The sequence below is a fragment of the Puma concolor genome, chromosome A2, assembly GCF_028749965.1.
Source record: "Puma concolor isolate L17-30 chromosome A2, mPumCon1.1.hap2, whole genome shotgun sequence".
Lineage (NCBI taxonomy): Eukaryota > Metazoa > Chordata > Mammalia > Carnivora > Felidae > Puma > Puma concolor.
This window is the reverse complement of record NC_141668.1, coordinates 107,607,743-107,626,229: the sequence shown is the minus strand read 5'-3', so window position 1 is coordinate 107,626,229 and position 18,487 is coordinate 107,607,743. Positions and strand designations below refer to the sequence as shown.

The 18,487-nt window shown below is 54.7% G+C and overlaps 1 protein-coding gene across 2 annotated transcripts in view; it reads right to left on the bottom strand.

Moving 5' to 3' along the window:
- The window catches only part of PKD1L1 (polycystin 1 like 1, transient receptor potential channel interacting), a 126,719-nt gene extending 108,338 nt beyond the window's left edge, over window positions 1–18,381 (bottom strand). Inside the window, exons 1-2 of one of the 2 annotated variants that reach the window (XM_086697127.1) lie at window positions 17,867–18,381; window positions 11,147–11,270 (exon numbers count right to left, since the gene is read on the bottom strand). In XM_086697127.1, the coding sequence (XP_086553253.1) occupies window positions 11,147–11,270; window positions 17,867–17,929 (187 nt within the window). In that variant the 5' untranslated portion in view covers window positions 17,930–18,381. The remainder of the gene's footprint in view (window positions 1–11,146; window positions 11,271–17,866) is intronic. The other variant, XM_086697128.1, reaches the window with a different exon arrangement.
- Window positions 18,382–18,487: the final 106 nt, after the last annotated feature.

Sequence of the window (18,487 nt, the reverse complement as noted above, 5' to 3'; positions counted from 1 at the left end):
CCACTCCCAGCCCCGCCCAGCTGCCAGTTCCCAGCCAGGTCTGTGTCCACCCTCCACCTGCCTCCATATGCCGAGAGCAGACAGAACACATGTTAGAGCCAGGGTTCCAAACGGACCCCCTTAGGCCAAGTCACCAAACCAGGGCTTCACCCCTAATCTAACTGCTGTTCCAGCTTCCTCCAGAAATAGTCTTGGGGCTCTTGGCAGGGGGCCTCAGTTGGTTAAGCGTCCCACTCTTGATTTCAGCTCAGGTCATGATCTCACGGTCGTGAGTTTGAGCCCCACGTCAAGCTCTGCACTGACAGCACGGAGCCTACTTTGGATTCTCTCTCTCTCCCTCTCTCTGTGCCCCTCCCCTGCTCACATGCTCTCTCAAAAATAAAAATGCAGGGGCGCCTGGGTGGCGCAGTCGGTTAAGCATCCGACTTCAGCCAGGTCACGATCTCGCGGTCCGGGAGTTCGAGCCCCGCGTCGGGCTCTGGGCTGATGGCTCGGAGCCTGGAGCCTGGAGCCTGTTTCCGATTCTGTGTCTCCCTCTCTCTCTGCCCCTCCCCCATTCATGCTCTGTCTCTCTCTGTCCCCCCCCAAAAAAATAAATAAACGTTGAAAAAAAAATTAAAAAAAAATAATAAAAAATAAAAACGCAGACATTAAAAAAAAAAAAGAGCCAGACGCTTAACTGACTGAGCCACTCAGGCGCCCCTGGTGGCATTTCTTTTTAAGTGCTTAATCTCTGCCATGTGCGCACACTTTTTTCCTCTTGCTGATTCCCTTCTACTGTATTGAATTCCCTGCCCATGAACCTGTAGTTTGCAAAACCCGGATGTAGGGCGGGTCCCTGCCCCTGGACGTTCTGACCCAGGCTGCAGTCTGTCTATGATGTGAAGCAGGTAGGAGAGGAGGGTGGCCACGGCTTTCTAAATGGTGCATTTAAATTCTCCTGCAAGGCTGAAGCCTGGCTCTCACAGGGCTACCAAAAATTCCAGTAGCAACTGGTGACTGGGAGGAGAGGCAGGAAGCCGAATAAACATCTGCCTTCTTGATGGAAAAGAGAGTGAGAGGGACATGACGTCTGCTCCTCTGTCCCGGCCGACAAGGTTCAAGAACCTGGAACGCTCTTTCTCTACCTGCTTGGTGGCATCTCGCCTCTTCTGCCTTTCCCTCCTGCTCCTGCTCCGGCACGACCTGGGGTGCGACACGACCTGGGGTGCGGATGGTTCCAGTACCATCCTCAGTGCCTCAGCCACTGCCGGCTCCTCCCACCCTCAAGGTCAAGGAGCAAAGAGCACCCTCTTGGACCACCCACTTCAGACAGTGTCCCAGTAAAATCTGACAGTGGGGAAAACCTGACTGACTTTTAAGTGGACACAGGTGAAACACATTTGTGTGAACTAATTTAAGTTTGCTGGTTTAATCAAGATAGTCCTGTGTTTAGAGTTATCGGCATTAAATATGAAACCTCGATTCTACCCAGGTTTACTAAAGTCAAATAAGCTCGTGTTATCTCTGTTGCAATTTCTTAGCAAAAAGATGACTTAAGGTGATGGTTAATTTTGTCTGTCTCAAAGTTTTCATGGGTAACTGTTAAGATGGCTTTCGGAGTCTTTGGTAACCTGAAACTTTAAGGTTTTGCATGATAAATGGGACTGAACTCATTGGACACCTGGGTCTTTTCCACATGGGATGGAGTTGCTGACGCTCTGATAACCGAACATACGTTTGCGCTTTTAACCTCTTATTGCAGAGGAACTACGGCTATTTGGGTGTATTGGACCGTAAACGGAAGCAGTTTAACTTTTCTCTCTACCTAAACCCTCTAAAATTCAAACAGTTTCAGGGAGTGTTCTTTCTTTCATGGCAATTACAATTGTTTGCATAAGTTCAATAAAAATCTGTTTTCCTCGTAACAGGACACCACTGGAAATACTGGCTATTTTACCAAGACTTTGACTGGAATGTTCTATTTGGGACTGACTTGCATAGACTCAGATATGACCATCCGGCTTTAAGGAGCTAAGGTTGACTTTATGAAACACGGAGCCATAAAGCCCCTGGGAAATGTGGGCCTGATACCTTGCTTACGGAGTTCCCAGCAGCCTCACCAGGTGAGCAAAGAAAGTCACTTCCTGGCAGGTGCAGGAAACGCAGGATGTCTTGGGGACCTCGTGGAGAGGAATTTGCCCAATTCCACAGGAATTGGAGGCCTGTCTGACGGAAGTACTTGGCTTGGCTTCTGGCCTGGAGAAGCTACTAAGAGTGCAATCTTGAGAATTCCGTATAAAAGATTCCGGCAAAACAAACTTTAAGACATCCATATGATCAACCACTGTTCTTGCTGAACTTACGTAAATAATTAGGTCAAGTTTGTTAAAACTGGACTTGTTCTACAGACGAATCGGTCTTGATTTGGCCGTCTCTGGAAATGACGGTTTTTAGAGAGAAAAACCATGTTTCCATAACGCACCCTTATGGCTGTCAAATTCTAGTTCCGATTGTCTTTAAGTGTTTGTTTGCCTAAACTGGACGACTTGAGGTAAACATCAGAAAAACTGTCGCAATAGCACAGGTATGGACAATCTTCTCGTTATCCTGTGGGGATGGTAACAGGACCCCATGGGCATATCGTTTAAACAACTGGGAAATGGGATGGATTCGCCTAACAGTTGTACGTAAAAAGACTTTTCTCACTATAGACCTATCAGCCGATAAAGACTACAGTGCTTTAATAAATTATTCACTTCAGGCTGCGTGAATTCATAAATCTCTAAACATGCCAACCATATTCTCCCTAAACCTGATCTGACAGGTCCTAGAAACCCACCCCATACAACCCCAAAGACCTTGTTTTCTCAAAGGATGCAAAGTCTAATACAACAGGGGATTTAACTCCAAAATAAAAGGGCCCCTGCTGGGTCATATTATGCAGTGAAGTTAGAGGGGCACTCTTCATGGGCTCCTGTACCTAAAATAAAACCTGTACCCCCTTCACAGGAAATCAATGAGCAAACTAATATGCCTTCTTTTAAAAAAAAATTTTTTTTTGACATTTATTCATTTTTGAAAGGCAGAGAGAGACAGAGCACAGACAGGGGAGGGCCAGAAAGAGAGGGAGACACAGAATCCGAAGCAGGCTCCAGGCTCCAAGCTGTCAGCACAGAGCCCGACGCAGGGCTCGAACTCACGGACCGCGAGATCATGACCTGAGCCGAAGTCGGCCGCTTAACCGACTGAGCCTCCCAGGCGCCCCTAATGTGCCTTCTTATTTCTGTGAGCCTGCGGAAGACCTCAAACTTCTCTTAGGATGGTTGTACCTTTCTTCATCGTTCTCCATTCCCCATTTCTACTAACAATTCCTTCTTGCAATGGGCCACTCAAAAGGACCACCATAGACCTGTGAGTTACAAGCCAGAAAGACCAATCCGATTGCTGCTGTGTGCTCCCACTCCCATCTGAGGAGGCTTCAAGCCTGACATCTCAAAATCTCACTGGCAGCACCGGGAGACACTGGGTTTGAAATGCGCTCTAACCATTCACCTCTGTTTTTCTTGTTGCTGTAAAGATACCTCTTACTAATTAGCTGAGTGTTTACTAAACAAAGCAGAGTCTATAGGATGGCCACGCACTGCCTGTTACACAGTGGAGGCTTTAAACGGCTCTCAAGATAACATTACGGTATTAAATACGAAAATAACTCCAATACATAAAACCGTTCTACTAACCAGAATGGCACGAGATGTGCTGACCGCTGCACGATGTGGAACTTACACTCTCGTGCAAACAAAATGCTGTGTGTATGCTCCAGATGACCAGAGAAATGTTTCTGGATTTCTGCCTGACGCAGACACTCCACTTGCTCTGAAACATTCCCTCTTTCCTTCAGTGATTGGTCGAACTCCTGGACTAGAAGATGTTCGTCAGCTATCAAAGGGCTTATTTGGGCTGATCTTTCTAGTTGTTCTAATTACGTTTTGCCGTTTTCTCCTGTGTCTCCCTGCCTGGTGCCAAGACTCATCACTGCAATGACTTCGGGCGAGCAGATGATCCTCTCTACTCAAGAAGGTTCACACACGTTGCCCACGTTGGATTCAGCTGCCTCTGCCTTTTGTAACTCCCCTATATGTTTCCCAGCTGACCCATATTCACCCGTATGGCTGGGGATGTCTCTACACCCCCACTCAGCGGGAAGAAGCCACAGAAGACGAGACCTTCCACCTGCAGCAACCCTGAAGATCTCAGGTCAAAATTGTTCAGGGGGGATATGATGAGGGAGCATGGGGCGGGCTGAGGGAAGAGCACAGGCTGACAGCCCCCCCCACCCCCCCCCACCATGGAACTGTGTGATGTTCCTCGGACACTCCTGGCCGCCCAAGAACACAGGAAGGGGGTTTAAGTGCTTGCCGTGGTGATGTGGGAAACTGAGGCAAATGAAACATCAAATCCCCTACTGCCTACACGGCTCACTGACCAGTCCTTGAAACTGGCGCAGTGACCTTCCTCGAGGGGCTCAGCTGCCTCCATGATGACGCTTTGCAGGGGACAAAAAGGGAATCTCAGCTTCACATCACCCCACCTCGAGGACCCTGTAAGTCTCCTTCCTTTATCTCAACTGCCCCAGGACACACGCTGGCATCATGCTCCAGGCTTAGGGCCCCCGATATACACCCGAGGGGTCTCAGGACAGGTTTTACTAAACGGTAATAAATGGCATTTCCCTGGCCACAGCGACCCCCTCAAGGTCCTGGAAACCTTGCTTCCAAAATTCCTAAGAGACTTACTCTATCCCCGCCCCCTCCCAAGCTGAGGGTATGTGAGGAGTTACCCGTCACAACTCCAGTGCAGCTCCTCCTGCCCACGGGTCCTGTCCCCGTGCTTTAATAAATCACCTTTATGCACCAAAGACGTCTTCAAGAATTCTTTCTTGGCGGTCAGTTCCGGACTACCCCCCCACCATCATCACCCCAAAACTTCATCATACCCATTGTGGCGCTCGAACTCATGACCCCATTATCAAGGGTGCAGGCTCCACTGACTGAGCCAGCTGGCGCCCCGGAATTTGGTTGTTTCACCCAAGCACTGCACACGGTTGAAAACCACTGAAGCTGACGCCGGGTTCAAGGGCGTGCATGATGCCATCTTCTCTAGCCATGTAGATGTTTTGAAAACATTCCCACTGAGCCCTGGCCTTGCACAGAGCCTGGAGGGCACTATGCTCAGCAGCCCCCAGAGCGGGGCCGGGAATGTGGGTGGAAAGGAGGCGGTGCTCTGGGCTGGTTTCCGTCCTGGCTCCTTCACCACCAGCCTCCGGCCCCTATCAGCCACACTCACAGCTGGGGGGCAGGACGCCAAACCGTGGGTTCTGGAGCCTGGCCACCAGGGCTGGCCCGTCCCCAGCATCGCCAGGCACTAACACCGGCTTCAACCTTCCCCAACTTTCGGATTCGATATCGAATCCAATTTAAATTTCTGAGTCAACGCCCCTATTTAATGTCAAGAGTCCAGTGGATTCATATCTCAGGCTCATAAAAACTGAACAAGATTAACCTGCAGCCACGTTGCTGAGGCTTCTTCAAAACCACGCACAGACCAATATGCCAACCCAGGGATGACACAGTCCCCTGCCTGAACGTCCACGAGCACGTCTGTGAACGACCACGGAGAATAAAGTGACTTCCGTTTCTCTGAAACCCATCGATTCCCGGAAGTACTGTGGTCAGGTTAGCAGAAGAAAAATCTGACCTCCTAAACGACTGAAAACGTCCCCGAACTGGAAAAATCACACGGAAACATCCTGAAGATACACGGTCATAAAATTACATAAAGAGAAATCACCAAAGGAGGAAGGAGTTAGATGACCAAAATCCATTCCCCACCATCGTCAGGTAAGAATCAGGAGAGTGGGTTTCGCGGTGTTTTCAACACCGACGCCCGAGCCCCGGCCACCAACACACACCATTAAATCCAGCTCGTGTGCTAGACTGTGACGTTCCTCACATGTAACCGAGTGCATGGCCCAGAGCCGAGAACTCAAACATTCCCTTCCACCTACAGTAACACCGGAAATTAAGTTTCAGGCAACCATTTAAGATTTTTATTTTAAATGTTTATTTACCTATTTTGAGAGAGAGACAGAGAGAGAGAGAGAGAGAGAGAGAGCAGGGGAATGGCAGACAGAGGGAGAGAGAGAATCCCAAGCAGGCTCCACGCACAGCCCGATTTGGGGCTTGAACTCACGAACCAGATCACGATCTGAGCCGAAATCAAGAGTCAGATGCTTACTGAGCCACCCAGGGGTCCCTAAAATTTTTATTTTAAAAGACAATGGACATACTGTCCTGCGCTGTGACCGTGAAACATCCCCCAGTAACCTGGACGCCCCCATCACGTGGCTCCAGGTCGGGGGAGCCTCACAGACTCTGTGGTTCTCAAGCGTGCAGCCCCTGGACCAGCCACGGCACCCCCCACCCAGACCTGCCTGAAGCAGAAACCCCATAATTTGGTTTCAGCGAGCCCCACCCCCCGGTGAATGCCCAGTGATGCCCTCTTGAGTTTGGGGATCCCAGGAGAGGTGGGTAAGGAAGCTCTGGGTCCAGTGTCCCGAAGCCCAGACCTGTCACCTGCCGGCAAGCTGGGGGCAAGCCAGCGGCCTCTTATTCTCTACTTCCTCACCCGGAAAACCCAGCTAGGACGGTCCCTCCACGAGGCACAGGCAGGGATGAACTCAGGGCGGTGAACTTGGCTCCCCTTCCCAGGCCCTTACCGACTGGCGCTCCATGGAGGCAGGGGGGATGAGGACCCCCGTGCTCCTCGGCTCTTGCTCTCGTTCTCGGGGGCTGGGTGCCACGGGAGGACCAGCAGCAGGCAGTCCGGACGCACCTGATGGGGTGGGACAAACGGGGGTGGGCACCAAGTATGGCCATCCAGCGCCCACTCTGCCATCCGCACCCGGATTTCTTGCATAAATTAATGAAGCACACAGTTGGCTTCACATGGATGGAAAGTTGCTTCTGTGGTTTTTCAACCATTTTCCAAGTTTGGGACCTGTTTTCACACCGTGAGTCGAAACAGAATTTTCACCTCATTTTACTATTAAAACAGGGTCCCTCCCTCCCTCCCCACCACCTCCAGGCGGTCAGCAGTGGGGGGAGCAGAGAGCAGAGCAGGCCAGGCCCCTGCCCCCCTCCCACTGCACCTCCCCTTGCCAGCCCACACTCCTCTGTGTGGACCTGACCACTGTGGAAAGGAAGGGCCCAGACTGGCGGTTATGAGACTGTGCACCGTGTGACAGTCACAAAGCATGGTGCCAGCACGTCCTTCCCCTGTAATCCCCACGGAGGACCAGGGAGGGAGAGTGCAGGCACTTTTTTTTGTTTTTTAGTTTATTTAGTTATTTTGTGAGACGGAGAGTACAAGCAGAGGAGGGGCAGAGAAAGAAGGGGAGAGAGAGCATCCCAAGCAGGCTCTGCACTGTCAGTGCAGGGCCCAATGTGGGGCTCAAACTCACAAACCGTGAGATCATGATCTGAGCTGAAACCAGGCATCAGAGGCTTAACTGACTGAGCCCCCCGGCACCCCAGTGCAGGTGCTTTTTGCAGTGAGACCAGGGAGACCCTGGAAGACAGGCAACTTGGCTCAACGTGGTGCAAACAGAGCCAACAATTCACGTTGCCCTCCCGCGTTCCCAGAGGGGACGCCCGCAGAGCCTGGGACACAGCTCAGAGGCCCAGGCCCCTGGGTACAGTGGTGTCCAGGACCAGTATGGGGCACTGGTTGCTCCCCTACATGCTGTGGCTCCTCGGGGCCAGGGGCACCTGTGCCTGGGTCCACGGGGCCGCCGGCCATCCAGGAAGATCCACATGCGGTGAGTCAAATAGCCCTGAACCGAGGTGTGGGGACCGGGGCCCTGACCAGACAGGGGGTGCCATTCGGGGATGTCACCCAAGGGCTGCCTGGGCCCTGTGTCTGCACCGCAGGCGTGAACCCCACTCCCTGGGGCTGGGTCTCACCTCCCCATGAAAACACATGCAGACTTCGTGGTTGTCCCTCACTTCTCTGCGTGTCTGTGGAGTTGGGAGGGTATATCCTTTAATTTAAACCAGGCTTCTACAAAGACAAAACCCCACTTTGACAAAACCTCGAAACCTGCCTCTTGATGCAGTGCCCGAGAAGCTGCCGCTAGAGGGCAGACAGGGACACTTTATGGAGCAGACAGGGACCTCAGGGACCCGGGTGAGGCTGGGTTCTGATGACGGTGATCCTCGGCTGAGGGCCCCTGCTCAGCTTCTGCGTAATCCCAAGGACACCTTCCCACCCCTAACCACACCGGTCTTACGCGGGCCAGGCGAGCAAGAGAATGCAAACAGGAAACGACCATTTGGCATCGTGCGCACCATATCTCATGGTATCGCCAAGACTGGAGGGGTCTCTGCCAAGGGCAGGAGCAGATCAAACAGGAAGCCCCAGGGGGCCTCCTCCCACACCAGGGGCCTGGGATGAGCCCTGCCCACCACGCGGGGGGCCGCTGCCAAGAGCCCGCAGACCACACCTGATGCGGTCCACCCTCTGCAGGGGAGCCTCACGGGGATGTGTGGGGGTGTGCAGGTGGCACAGCAATTGCGCCTGGAGAGGTCAAAATCTTCTCCGCTACAAAACGGGGAGGGGGGTTGAGAGGAAAGTTTAAATACGAGACTCTCCCTGGCCAGGGTGGGCCCTGTTCTGGCCCTTTCCCAGAGGATGTGTGTTCATGAGAGTGCCCCTGGGCGAGACGGCATGGCTCACACGTCCGAGCTGTGCGGACAAGACGGCGAGAGCCAAACAGTTCCCGGCAGCGGGAATGAAGCTCTTCCCTCTCCAGAGCGGGGCGGGGCCGGCCAGGCCGGGGCAGAGCTGGGGACCCGGCGCTGGCTCTGGCTGTGACTGGACCACTACCCCCATCTGCCTGGCCTCTCTCCTTTTCCTGAGGGTAAAGGGGGCACAGGGCACTGGGGTGACTCAGCCCCCAGGACGTCCTCCTCCGCAGCCACAGCCTCACAGAAGTTGGTATGGGAGACACCTCTGCTGATGGGTGCTAGCCAGTGAAACGTGGACACACCCAAAGCCACGGAGACCCTCATGCGAACAGAAGCACCGGGCAGGAGAGCAAAAGAATCTGCATCTGGCTGGGCCCTTGTGGGGAAATTGCCAGAACAGCTATTTACACGCCTTGCCTTGTTCTTTTCTCGTGTTTGTTCTTTCGGTTGCCCCAACTACCCGTCTAAGCTCTGGGAATGCTCCTTGCCAAGGTCCTTCAAGAGGATTTCCACCCCACGCCCAGCTCCTCAGTAAAACTGACACATCACAAAATCCCCAGAAGGTTCCAGTGCGTCTGGTTAGGTGCAGAGCCAGGGCCGTGCCCGTAACCGTTCTGCCTGGAAGTGGACCGTGGGTCCTAAGCGCAAGATCTCAGGGCTGGGAGGCGTCAGAAGTCAAGCACACACGCCACAGTCTCACTCACACACACACACACACACCCCACATGCACACAACAGACACACGAACATATACACACAGGCACACAGCAAGCACACACAAGCACGCACTCACACAAACATGCCAGCACACCCCCCACGCTTGCACACGCACTCACACGCACGTGCAGGCACACAGACATGTTAAGTCGAACTCCGTGGTGTGGTGGGCACAGGGCACAATACAATCCCTTCCCTCTCTGCAAACAGACCAGCCGCTGTCTGCTTTCAGTGACTCCGGAGACCCCAAGGGGCGAGGTCAACCACCCCCTCCTCAATATGTTTCCCGTCCTTCTAAGGACAAAGAGATCACCCCACAGAGGGACACAGGGACACACATGACAAGAGTGCCTGCAGCAAGGCCTTGGGAGCTGGCTGGAGCGATTTAGAATCGAAGAAAACAAGGCAATAAAAACATCAGGGGAACAAAGTCACAGCGAAAATCAGCCAGTTTGGGGGCAGCACTGATGTGACACAAGACAGAGAAATTTTCAGCCAGGACCACGGCCACCTGGTTGGCGGTGGGGCCTCTGTTCACACAGGTTTCTTCGATACAAGGGTGGTGCCTGCCCAGACAGACTCAGCGCTAAGCAGGCACAGGGCTCGTGCAAACTCCAACGAAGGACAGATTCCTTTCGCCTTCAAAGGGCCCTGGGGGGTGGACAGTGATGAAAGTGGAAGCATTTTCGGGAGAGGGGCTGGGCGTGAGGAGTGAAGGGACACGAGGGCACATGCAGGTGCGGGCTGCCTGACTCCGCTCTCAGCGGCCGGGCACCCGAGGGGGCCACCTCACTGACCCTGTGTCGGGGGCAGGGGTGTGGAAGCCACATGGCCAGCGGGCGGTCGACGGCAGAGTCGATGACCCAGCTGTGCTGGTGCATATGGAGCGTGCAGAGGGAAGATGGAGTACAGTCTGTGGCCCTGGTGACGCCCGGCTTGCCCCGGGCTCTGCCCTGCACTCCGCACAAGGGACGTGAGAAAAGAGCTCCATTCCATCCATGCGGGCAGCAGGTGGTTCTGGGATCCCCGCGGGCATTCCGGGTTTGCAGGAAGAGCGAAGGACACTTTGCAGGGGTGAAGACAGCCCCCGCAGCCCAAATCCTCCTGCTTCCTTGGGCTTTACTGCAGAGACACCCCGAGACCCTGGTGCTGCCCCACCGCACCTGAGCTAGCCCGGGCCCCCAGTGCAGATGCACGTCCTTCAGGCGATGACCGGTCCAGCAGTGACCTTCAGAGCTCACGCCCTTTTGTGGCACAAAGACGGAGAAGTGGCAGGTTCGGCACCGGCAGTGCCACAGGCCAGGCACGCAGGCTGAAGTCACGGGGGTCCTCCCCGCCACGGGCTGGGTTCAAGTCGGGCTAATGCTCATTTCTGTGCACAGTTCTCTGAGCAACTCCCTGAAAAGTTCCCACTTTCCCAACGCTCAAGTAAGAGTAGAATATTCCTATGAAAATTCCCAAATGCATGCTTTAAATACAGACTGTGGGGGCACCGGGCTGGCTGTCGGTGGAGTGTGCAACTCTTGATCTCAGGGTCGAGTGTGAGCCCCACGCTGGGTGTAGGTATTACTTAGAAATAAAATCTTTAAAAACAGTAACATAAAATACAGCTTATCAAGTTCCCTAAGACCAGGGCTGCTCACCTCTCTGAGTCATCAGAAATGCCTTTAGAGGCCTCCTGGGCCCTCGGGACCCAGGTCCTTCCCGGTGTCCCCGGGTCATGGCCCCGGCCACAGCAGCCAGCCGGCCAGCTTCCTCCTGAGCCCCCTGGAAGACAGGGAAGTAGGGGAGATTATGCTCATTCCTGGACACACGGCCAACACAGGAGAGCAGAAAACCCACTGGCAATATGCTCCCCATCAGAAAGGCTTGCTTCCCTAACTCACAAAGCTGCTCTTATCCAGTCACCTGGAGTAGGTGGGGGTCCTTGTGTGTCCGCCTGCCCACCTGGGAGGGCGGGCAGCAGGGGGAGAGGGCATCTGGCAGCAGATAAGTCTGGGAAAACACTGCAACCACGGATACCACATTTGGGAGGAGAGAAGGACTGACTGGGAGTCCACACAGGACCCTTAGGGCCACCCCAGCCGTTCCCCCGACTCCTCTGCGGCCCCCAGGGCTGCCTGGGTCCTCCCACAATAAGCGTCTCTCTTTTTTCACTATTGGTCAGTTCCCTTAATTCTTTACGTTGACATTTTAGTTTAATATAAAGGATTTTGCAAAAGGTTGTCTTATTTTGTGTTTTACCTAGAAAACTTGACCGCCCTTCTGTGTGGCCTGGGGTTGTTTATGGGTGTGCACGTCACTGGAGAAGACAGTGGTGTCAACTGGGGACACCAGAAGTTCCTTCCCAGGCTGGGGGAGGGGGATCCTGGGTGAAAGACTGAGAAGGCTGCAGGGGCACCGGAAGCTCCTTTCGGGAGGGGGGGGAGGGGAAGGGAGGGAGAGAGGGTCCCTGGAGAAAGACTGAGGAGGCTGCGCATTCAACTTAGGCAAATTCCTCTGAATCCTGTGATTTCTAGAACATTGCTGGGGCCCTGCAGCCCAGCAGGGCAGGTGAGTAAACAGGGCCTGGAGCCCCTGGTGGGATCAGCACACAGGCCCTGCACACGGCCCCCTCCCAGCACCTCTGGCCCCCTTCGTCCTTTCCCCACGGGGAAATGTGTACCTTCCGGCTTTACCGGTGACAGGCTTTAAAGTGAGCTGTGTGCAAATACCCACTGAGTTGGCAAACAGTCCCTCTCCAGAGCCCTGGGGCTGGCACCTTCCTGTCAAATATGAGGACCTCTGTGAGCCAACATCCGCTCCTGCAGGCAGGGGACCGGGCCGGGTGTTTTCTTCCCAGGGGTCGGGGATGGAGCTCCAGGCGTCAGAGCCAACCCAAGATGCTGGGCGTGATAAAGAACCGAGAGGACTAAGGTCCCTGCGCTGTCCCCTGGGCCAGCCGCAGCCACCTGGGCTACGTAAAATTTAGCGTCTCCATCACATCAGCCACGTTTCAAGGTCAGTGTCAGACACGGGATTTGTGGGTGCTCGGAGCCCTGCGGCCGGTGAACAGGGGCCACCACCGTGTCACTTGTGAGGGCGGAAGGACGCCCGGAGGTGAGGGTGGCACTCTCTGAAGGGCCTTCTCAGCTGTGCTCAGTACAGACACTCCAGAGGGAATGAGTTAGCAGCTTTCTCTAAGAAACGGCCCCAGAAGCCCCTCGGCGGGAGCCACCGAGGCTCTGCCAGGACGTCCCCCACCAGTCCTGGAGGCTTCTCCGCACAACTTCCCTGCACCAGGACCAAACCCCTGGGAGAACCTTCCGGAAGGCAAAGCACCCTATGCAGCCTCCACCCCTCCTTTGTGTTCGCTAAGTTCTGATGAACAAAAGCCACCTACTCAGAACTGTTCGGAGCCACAAATTCTATTTGGGATTTAGTGCTCAGTTTTGGTGCTACCTCTGAGCTAACAGTCGACTTAACTGAGGCCTGCCGGTTCCAGGGAAGGCTCAGGGCAGCTAAGACACACACGGCGGCTTGACGGTGGCACTGTGTAAGGTCCCCACCGCCAGCGCTCGGGCAAGCCCTGGTACCCTGCATACCACACCGAGCGCCCAACACCTCGGGAATGCTGTTCCTCATGGCTGGTGGCCTTTCCCTGCTCTCAGTTTGATCCGGGCCCTGCTGTTACCATAGGACTCAGTTTCCCCGCTCTGAACGGAGCTTAGCCAGGTACCCACGTGGCAGGCCGGCACCAACGGCAACGCCCGGCACCCCACCTCTTATGGAGCAAACCGCGCCTTCGTGGGCTCCACTCCTGGAGGCCCGCACAGACGGGCACGCACTGCCCATCTCGAGATGCTCCAACCTTGGGCCTCCGCGGCACCCGCCCCACCCCAACCACGTTCTCCTCTCGACTCAGCACCAAAGTGTGCGTGGGGAGAATTTGGTAATTAAGTTCCAGCTGTGAGGGGAGGGCAAAGATCCTGGTAAAGGGGACCCTACCTTCCTCTGGGCTGCTCCCAGGAATGGGCTGCGGCAAGGACAGCAGGGGCAGGAGCAGGGGCAGGGCTCGGATGAACGCCCTCCAGCCAGATCCCATGCAGACCGCTTCCATCCAGGGGGCCTCCCGCTCGCAGCCCTAACCTCTGCACGCAGGACAGCCGTCCCCTGTCCTGAGAGGGTCAGTGAGCCTGGCCCTTAACACCCTGACAGCTGACCAATCACGAGCGAGCTGGGGGGTGGGTGGAGCTGGGGGGGGGTCTCACCCACTCACTCCCAGCCCCCCCAGATGGGCGGCCCACCTGGTGCTAACGTGCGCAGGGCAGAGGGTGAGTCCTGCGTGAGGCTCCACCGTAGCTCCAGCAAGGCGATGCCCTGAATAGTGTGCGACGGGGACACAGAGCCGGCACCTCACGTTGCCAGCAGAGGGCGTTCACGGGACACTTTCCGAGCAGGTTTCCAGGTAGGAAAAACACATTCCCTATGCCTGCGACTAAAACAGCAACTGTCTCACACACTCAGATACTTGTTGAATGAGCACGCGGCACCTGTCCCTCTAAAATCTTCCCAATTCCCCCACGGCCTTCAAAAGTAAACTAAACATCCACAGATCACTCTTCACACACCTCAACAAGTTGATCGCGAATGCCTTGGTACCCTGGCCACTTGGCAGGGCGGACATCCTGGCAGCCTGACTGTTTTCTAATTGTTCTCTCCTCCCCGCCCCCTCCTGCCGCCCCCCCTCCTTCTCCTCCTCCCTCTTCCCTTCTCCGCTGCTCTCCCACTCCTTCCTTTTCTCCCTCCCTGCCCTCTCCTTCCCCCTCCCTCCTCCCTCCCTCTCCCCTCCACCCCTCTTTCCCTCTCCGTCTGCAAAGTCGCACAGAACAATTCCACGGACAGTACACAAAAGTCACTATTCGGCACTAAAAATTTAGGGATCACTTTGATTTTTCTCTTTAAAAATACGTTATGAACGGTAAATTAACACAACCACTTTAGCACGTATCTTGTTCCAAGGCAGCAATTTAAAAAGCGCAACACAAGGGGCGCCTGGGTGGCGCAGTCGGTTAAGCGTCCGACTTCAGCCAGGTCACGATCTCGCGCTCCGTGAGTTTGAGCCCCGCGTCAGGCTCTGGGCTGATGGCTCGGAGCCTGTTTCCGATTCTGTGTCTCCCTCTCTCTCTGCCCCTCCCCCGTTCATACTCTGTCTCTCTCTGTCCCAAAAATAAATAAACGTTGAAAAAAATAAAAAATAAAAAGCGCAACACGTAGGGTGGGGGAATTTATTAGGGTCTAAAATACATGTTGTTATGTGTGAGCAGGGTACGGTCACTGGTGTCAGCCCCACCCACTCCTCTGTCCCTTTATCTGGAGTAGCGGCCCCCTCCATTCTCACCAAACACAGCTACTGTGTACAGGTAACTGAGACATCAAAAAGCAAAGAGCAAATCAGCATAGGAAACTCGTTTGTGGCCATGCAAGTCCGGGGCGGGAATCCTCAGGCGGGTGGGGCCCCGAAGCCGCTGCACAGCCGAGCGGTGCCACCACCCACCCACTCCAGGTCATCCCAGACGTGTCTAACAGGAAGGGAGGTCCCCTGTGTCACTAGGAACAGATGAGCCAGCCAGCACCCCGAAATCACACTGAGCGTTACCCTCCGATGTGACAAGACTGCAGGCCCCGGGCTCGGGCGGAGCCCCTGCACAGAAGGTGAGCAGCGTGCCCCCAGTAAGAGGAGGAGCAGAGGGGTGGACAGAGCAGGAGGGGAGGCTCAGCCCCAGTGGCCGCTGCCAGCAGGGGAGGACCCCGCCTAGGAAACCAGACTTGGGGTTTCCCCCCCATTGTGTTCCGCTGGGCTGGTCACCCTCCTACAGGAGCTGTGGTCACAGTGTGCGGTAACTGCTGACCAGCAGCAGACCCCCCAGGACCAGTCTCGTGTGAGGTTTTCACCCGCTGCACTTCAGCTCTAGAGGCCTTGCCCGGGACTGGGGTCAGCATCTCCCCAAATCTCCCCGGGTCTCCAGGGGAACGGGGGCTCTCCCCATGCAGGGCACGGTCAGTGGGGCTCAGGGAGGCGGCCCCCTGCCCCATGCTCCCAGGGGTCTCCGCTCATCACAGACCTGGGAAGCCCCACCAGCCTGGACCCCAGCAACTGTCTGCACCCCTCACCACAGACGCGGCAATCACGCTGCCACGCACAGCACCTTGTGGACGTGGACGCAGTGCTGTGACCTTCCTGCAACACGACTAGTGAGACTTCAGCTTTCTGCTTAGGAAAGGATGCGTGTGGAAATGTAGAATCTAAAGTCCGATGCTCCGGAAACTCTAGTTGCCAGGTGATTATGGACTGCATTCAAGTAACAAATATTATCGCTCAGTCCTTTAAAACCTAATTTTTTTTTGTTACAAAACTGATTATAAGAGTTCTAGAAAATACCCTGGTTTACAAAGATCGAAGTAAAACATTCAGCAATGATCAGGTGTAGGTGCTGGTGTAGGTTTTCCAGCCCTTCTCTCCTCTACAGACACTCGTGTCCTCAGAACCAGAGTCACACGGTACACACGAGTGTCTGGGCTTCTTTCCGTGACGAACTATGCACCATAAACACCAGGCCGGCCAGGGCGCTCCTTCTGCAACGTTGCTGTTAGAGTAGGAAATACTGTCGAACCACAGATGATTCAACAAATCCCCCATAAACTCATATTTAGGATATTTCATGTTGTTTCAGTACAAGAATATTAGAACACCTCTGATTATAATCCGTGTGTCAATTCCTATAAGCACAAGTAGTGGATGAAAGGGCACATGGCTGTTTTGAAGGCTCCTTGAAGGCTCCACACGTAATAAATATCCAACCCGACTCCAGCAGGCACTGTCTGCCGGCTAAGGTATCTCCTTGTCCCCCACAGAGAGCTCCTACCTGCTGGCTCAAGGACACCCCAGGGGCTCAGGATTCCTCCTGGACCCCCCACTGGAATCCACACAAAAGGACACAACTGTATCTCTTCAAAGTGAAGCCCCGCCCATCTGGCCACACCCATGACAACCTGAATGCCATTCAACACCTTCCCAGTCTGGGCACAGCCATGGTTCTGACCCAGGAAAATGTGGAGGTCATGTTCCAGGGTCGCTGGACTGGGTCCTGTGCCAGGCCCGGAGGGACCCGCATGAGCTGCCAGGTCGGGTATTCCTGCACACCTCTGAGCCAGCACAGGGGACGGGGGCATGAAGGAGGGGGCCTGAGCACAGAACAGCCATGCAGCGGGTATCTCCAGCGTGCGGGACACGACTGAGACACCTCAGCACTCCCAGGTGCCAGTCCCGAAAGAAGTTAACCTTTCAAATTACGTGCGTGTTTCTAAGTGGACTAAACCGCTATTCCCGACCTACCAGATTTTCACCCTGGTATACTGCCCAATAAAGCGGCACCCTGGGCTCCCCTAAGTCTGCGGTTTCCACCAGCTTCCCCGGCGGTGGAGGGATGGCCATCCTCATTCAAGTCTCTGAGGGGCCGGTCCTGAGGCCGGGCCCTGGGGAACACCAAGCCGCAAGTCCTCCAGAGAATCAGAAACAGACCCCACCGTCCTGACCCCCAGGGAAGGCTGTGTGGCGAGTCCGCACAGACTCGGGCCATCCATAAAACCATCAAAATCCGGCATTACTTAAACAAACACTGTACAAACCAGAGAGAAATTACATGTGGTTTCAGGACATTTAAAAACTGCACGTAAACGTGCTATCCTACAGCAGATTTAAGACGATGACACTCTCCCAGACTCAGGAAATGACTGGTGAACACGGACTCTGAAAGGTGGGACTCATCATTCCGGCCGCACGGCAAAGCCCGGAGGAGAGGGCTTCCTATCAGACGCCAGGGCCTGGGTGCCACTCCCATCCCCGCCACCAGCCGTGTGGCCCCGGGCAGGTCATAAAACCCACTCGGCAAAATCTCAGGTGTCTGAGCAGCTGTGCCCACGTCACCTGACGCTGGACAACAGAATGCCAAACGCGGGCTACGCGCTGGAGCAGAGAACGGGCCCTGCTGTGTCGGACAGATGAAGGATGTGCTACTTTACTGCTAACTTACACTCACAAACAGCATTCTATCTTCGTTATATGTTAAAAATCATTTAAATAATCAGAAGTAAACAATTTTCCAGGTTGGTGACTAATACATTTTCTGTAACCAAAACAAAACAAACAGAAAAAAACAAAACAGAGCCAAACTGCTTTTGTAAACTATTTTCAGGCACTGCCCCATTGAACATCACGATTTCTAAGTTTGAAGCTGCAGCTAGAATTAACTTTGCTACAAGCCGAAGAGAGATGTGCTTACTTAGGGCGACATGAACAAACGTTCCGCCCCATCTGAACTCACCTGACGAGCAGCGGAAGAGGCACTCAAATACCCAGCTGGCACCGAGTACTCAGAAGAGGCCATGAAGGAAACTTTCCACGTTGCAGATTTCCCACTTGTTCCTCTTCCTCGGAGCAACTGCCTTACTTCTCGGCTTTGTCCCGTGAGTTAAGACACTGTTCACGACGTCCCCATCCACGGGGCAGAGGAGAGGCCGCCACGGTGGGACGTGATGGGGCGGGCCCCGGGGGATGAGACGTAGTCTCGGCCCTGAACACAGGCTACTGGAGGTCTCTGTCCCTCCCCTACACACGCGGCTGTGCTTTCCAGAACATCAGAAGGCCGAGCATGGCAGCCCGCGGACCACGGGGGACACGAGATCCGAACGTCAGGGGGAGACAGAACGGGGAGGATCGTGACCCAGGACGGACAATGGCCCCGGGAACCTGGGAGGACCGGCAGCTAAGGCTCCACACACTGCAGCCAGACAGCCCCCCACAGACCCCATGACGCTCTGCGCAACCAAGGCAGCGGGAGGGCCGCCCTTGCCCGTCATCCGGCTCCGGGGAGCAGAGCCAGGGTCGTCGGGCAGCTCCTAGAAGCCTCGGCTACCTGAAGCCTGCATAAAGAAACTCTTCCTTT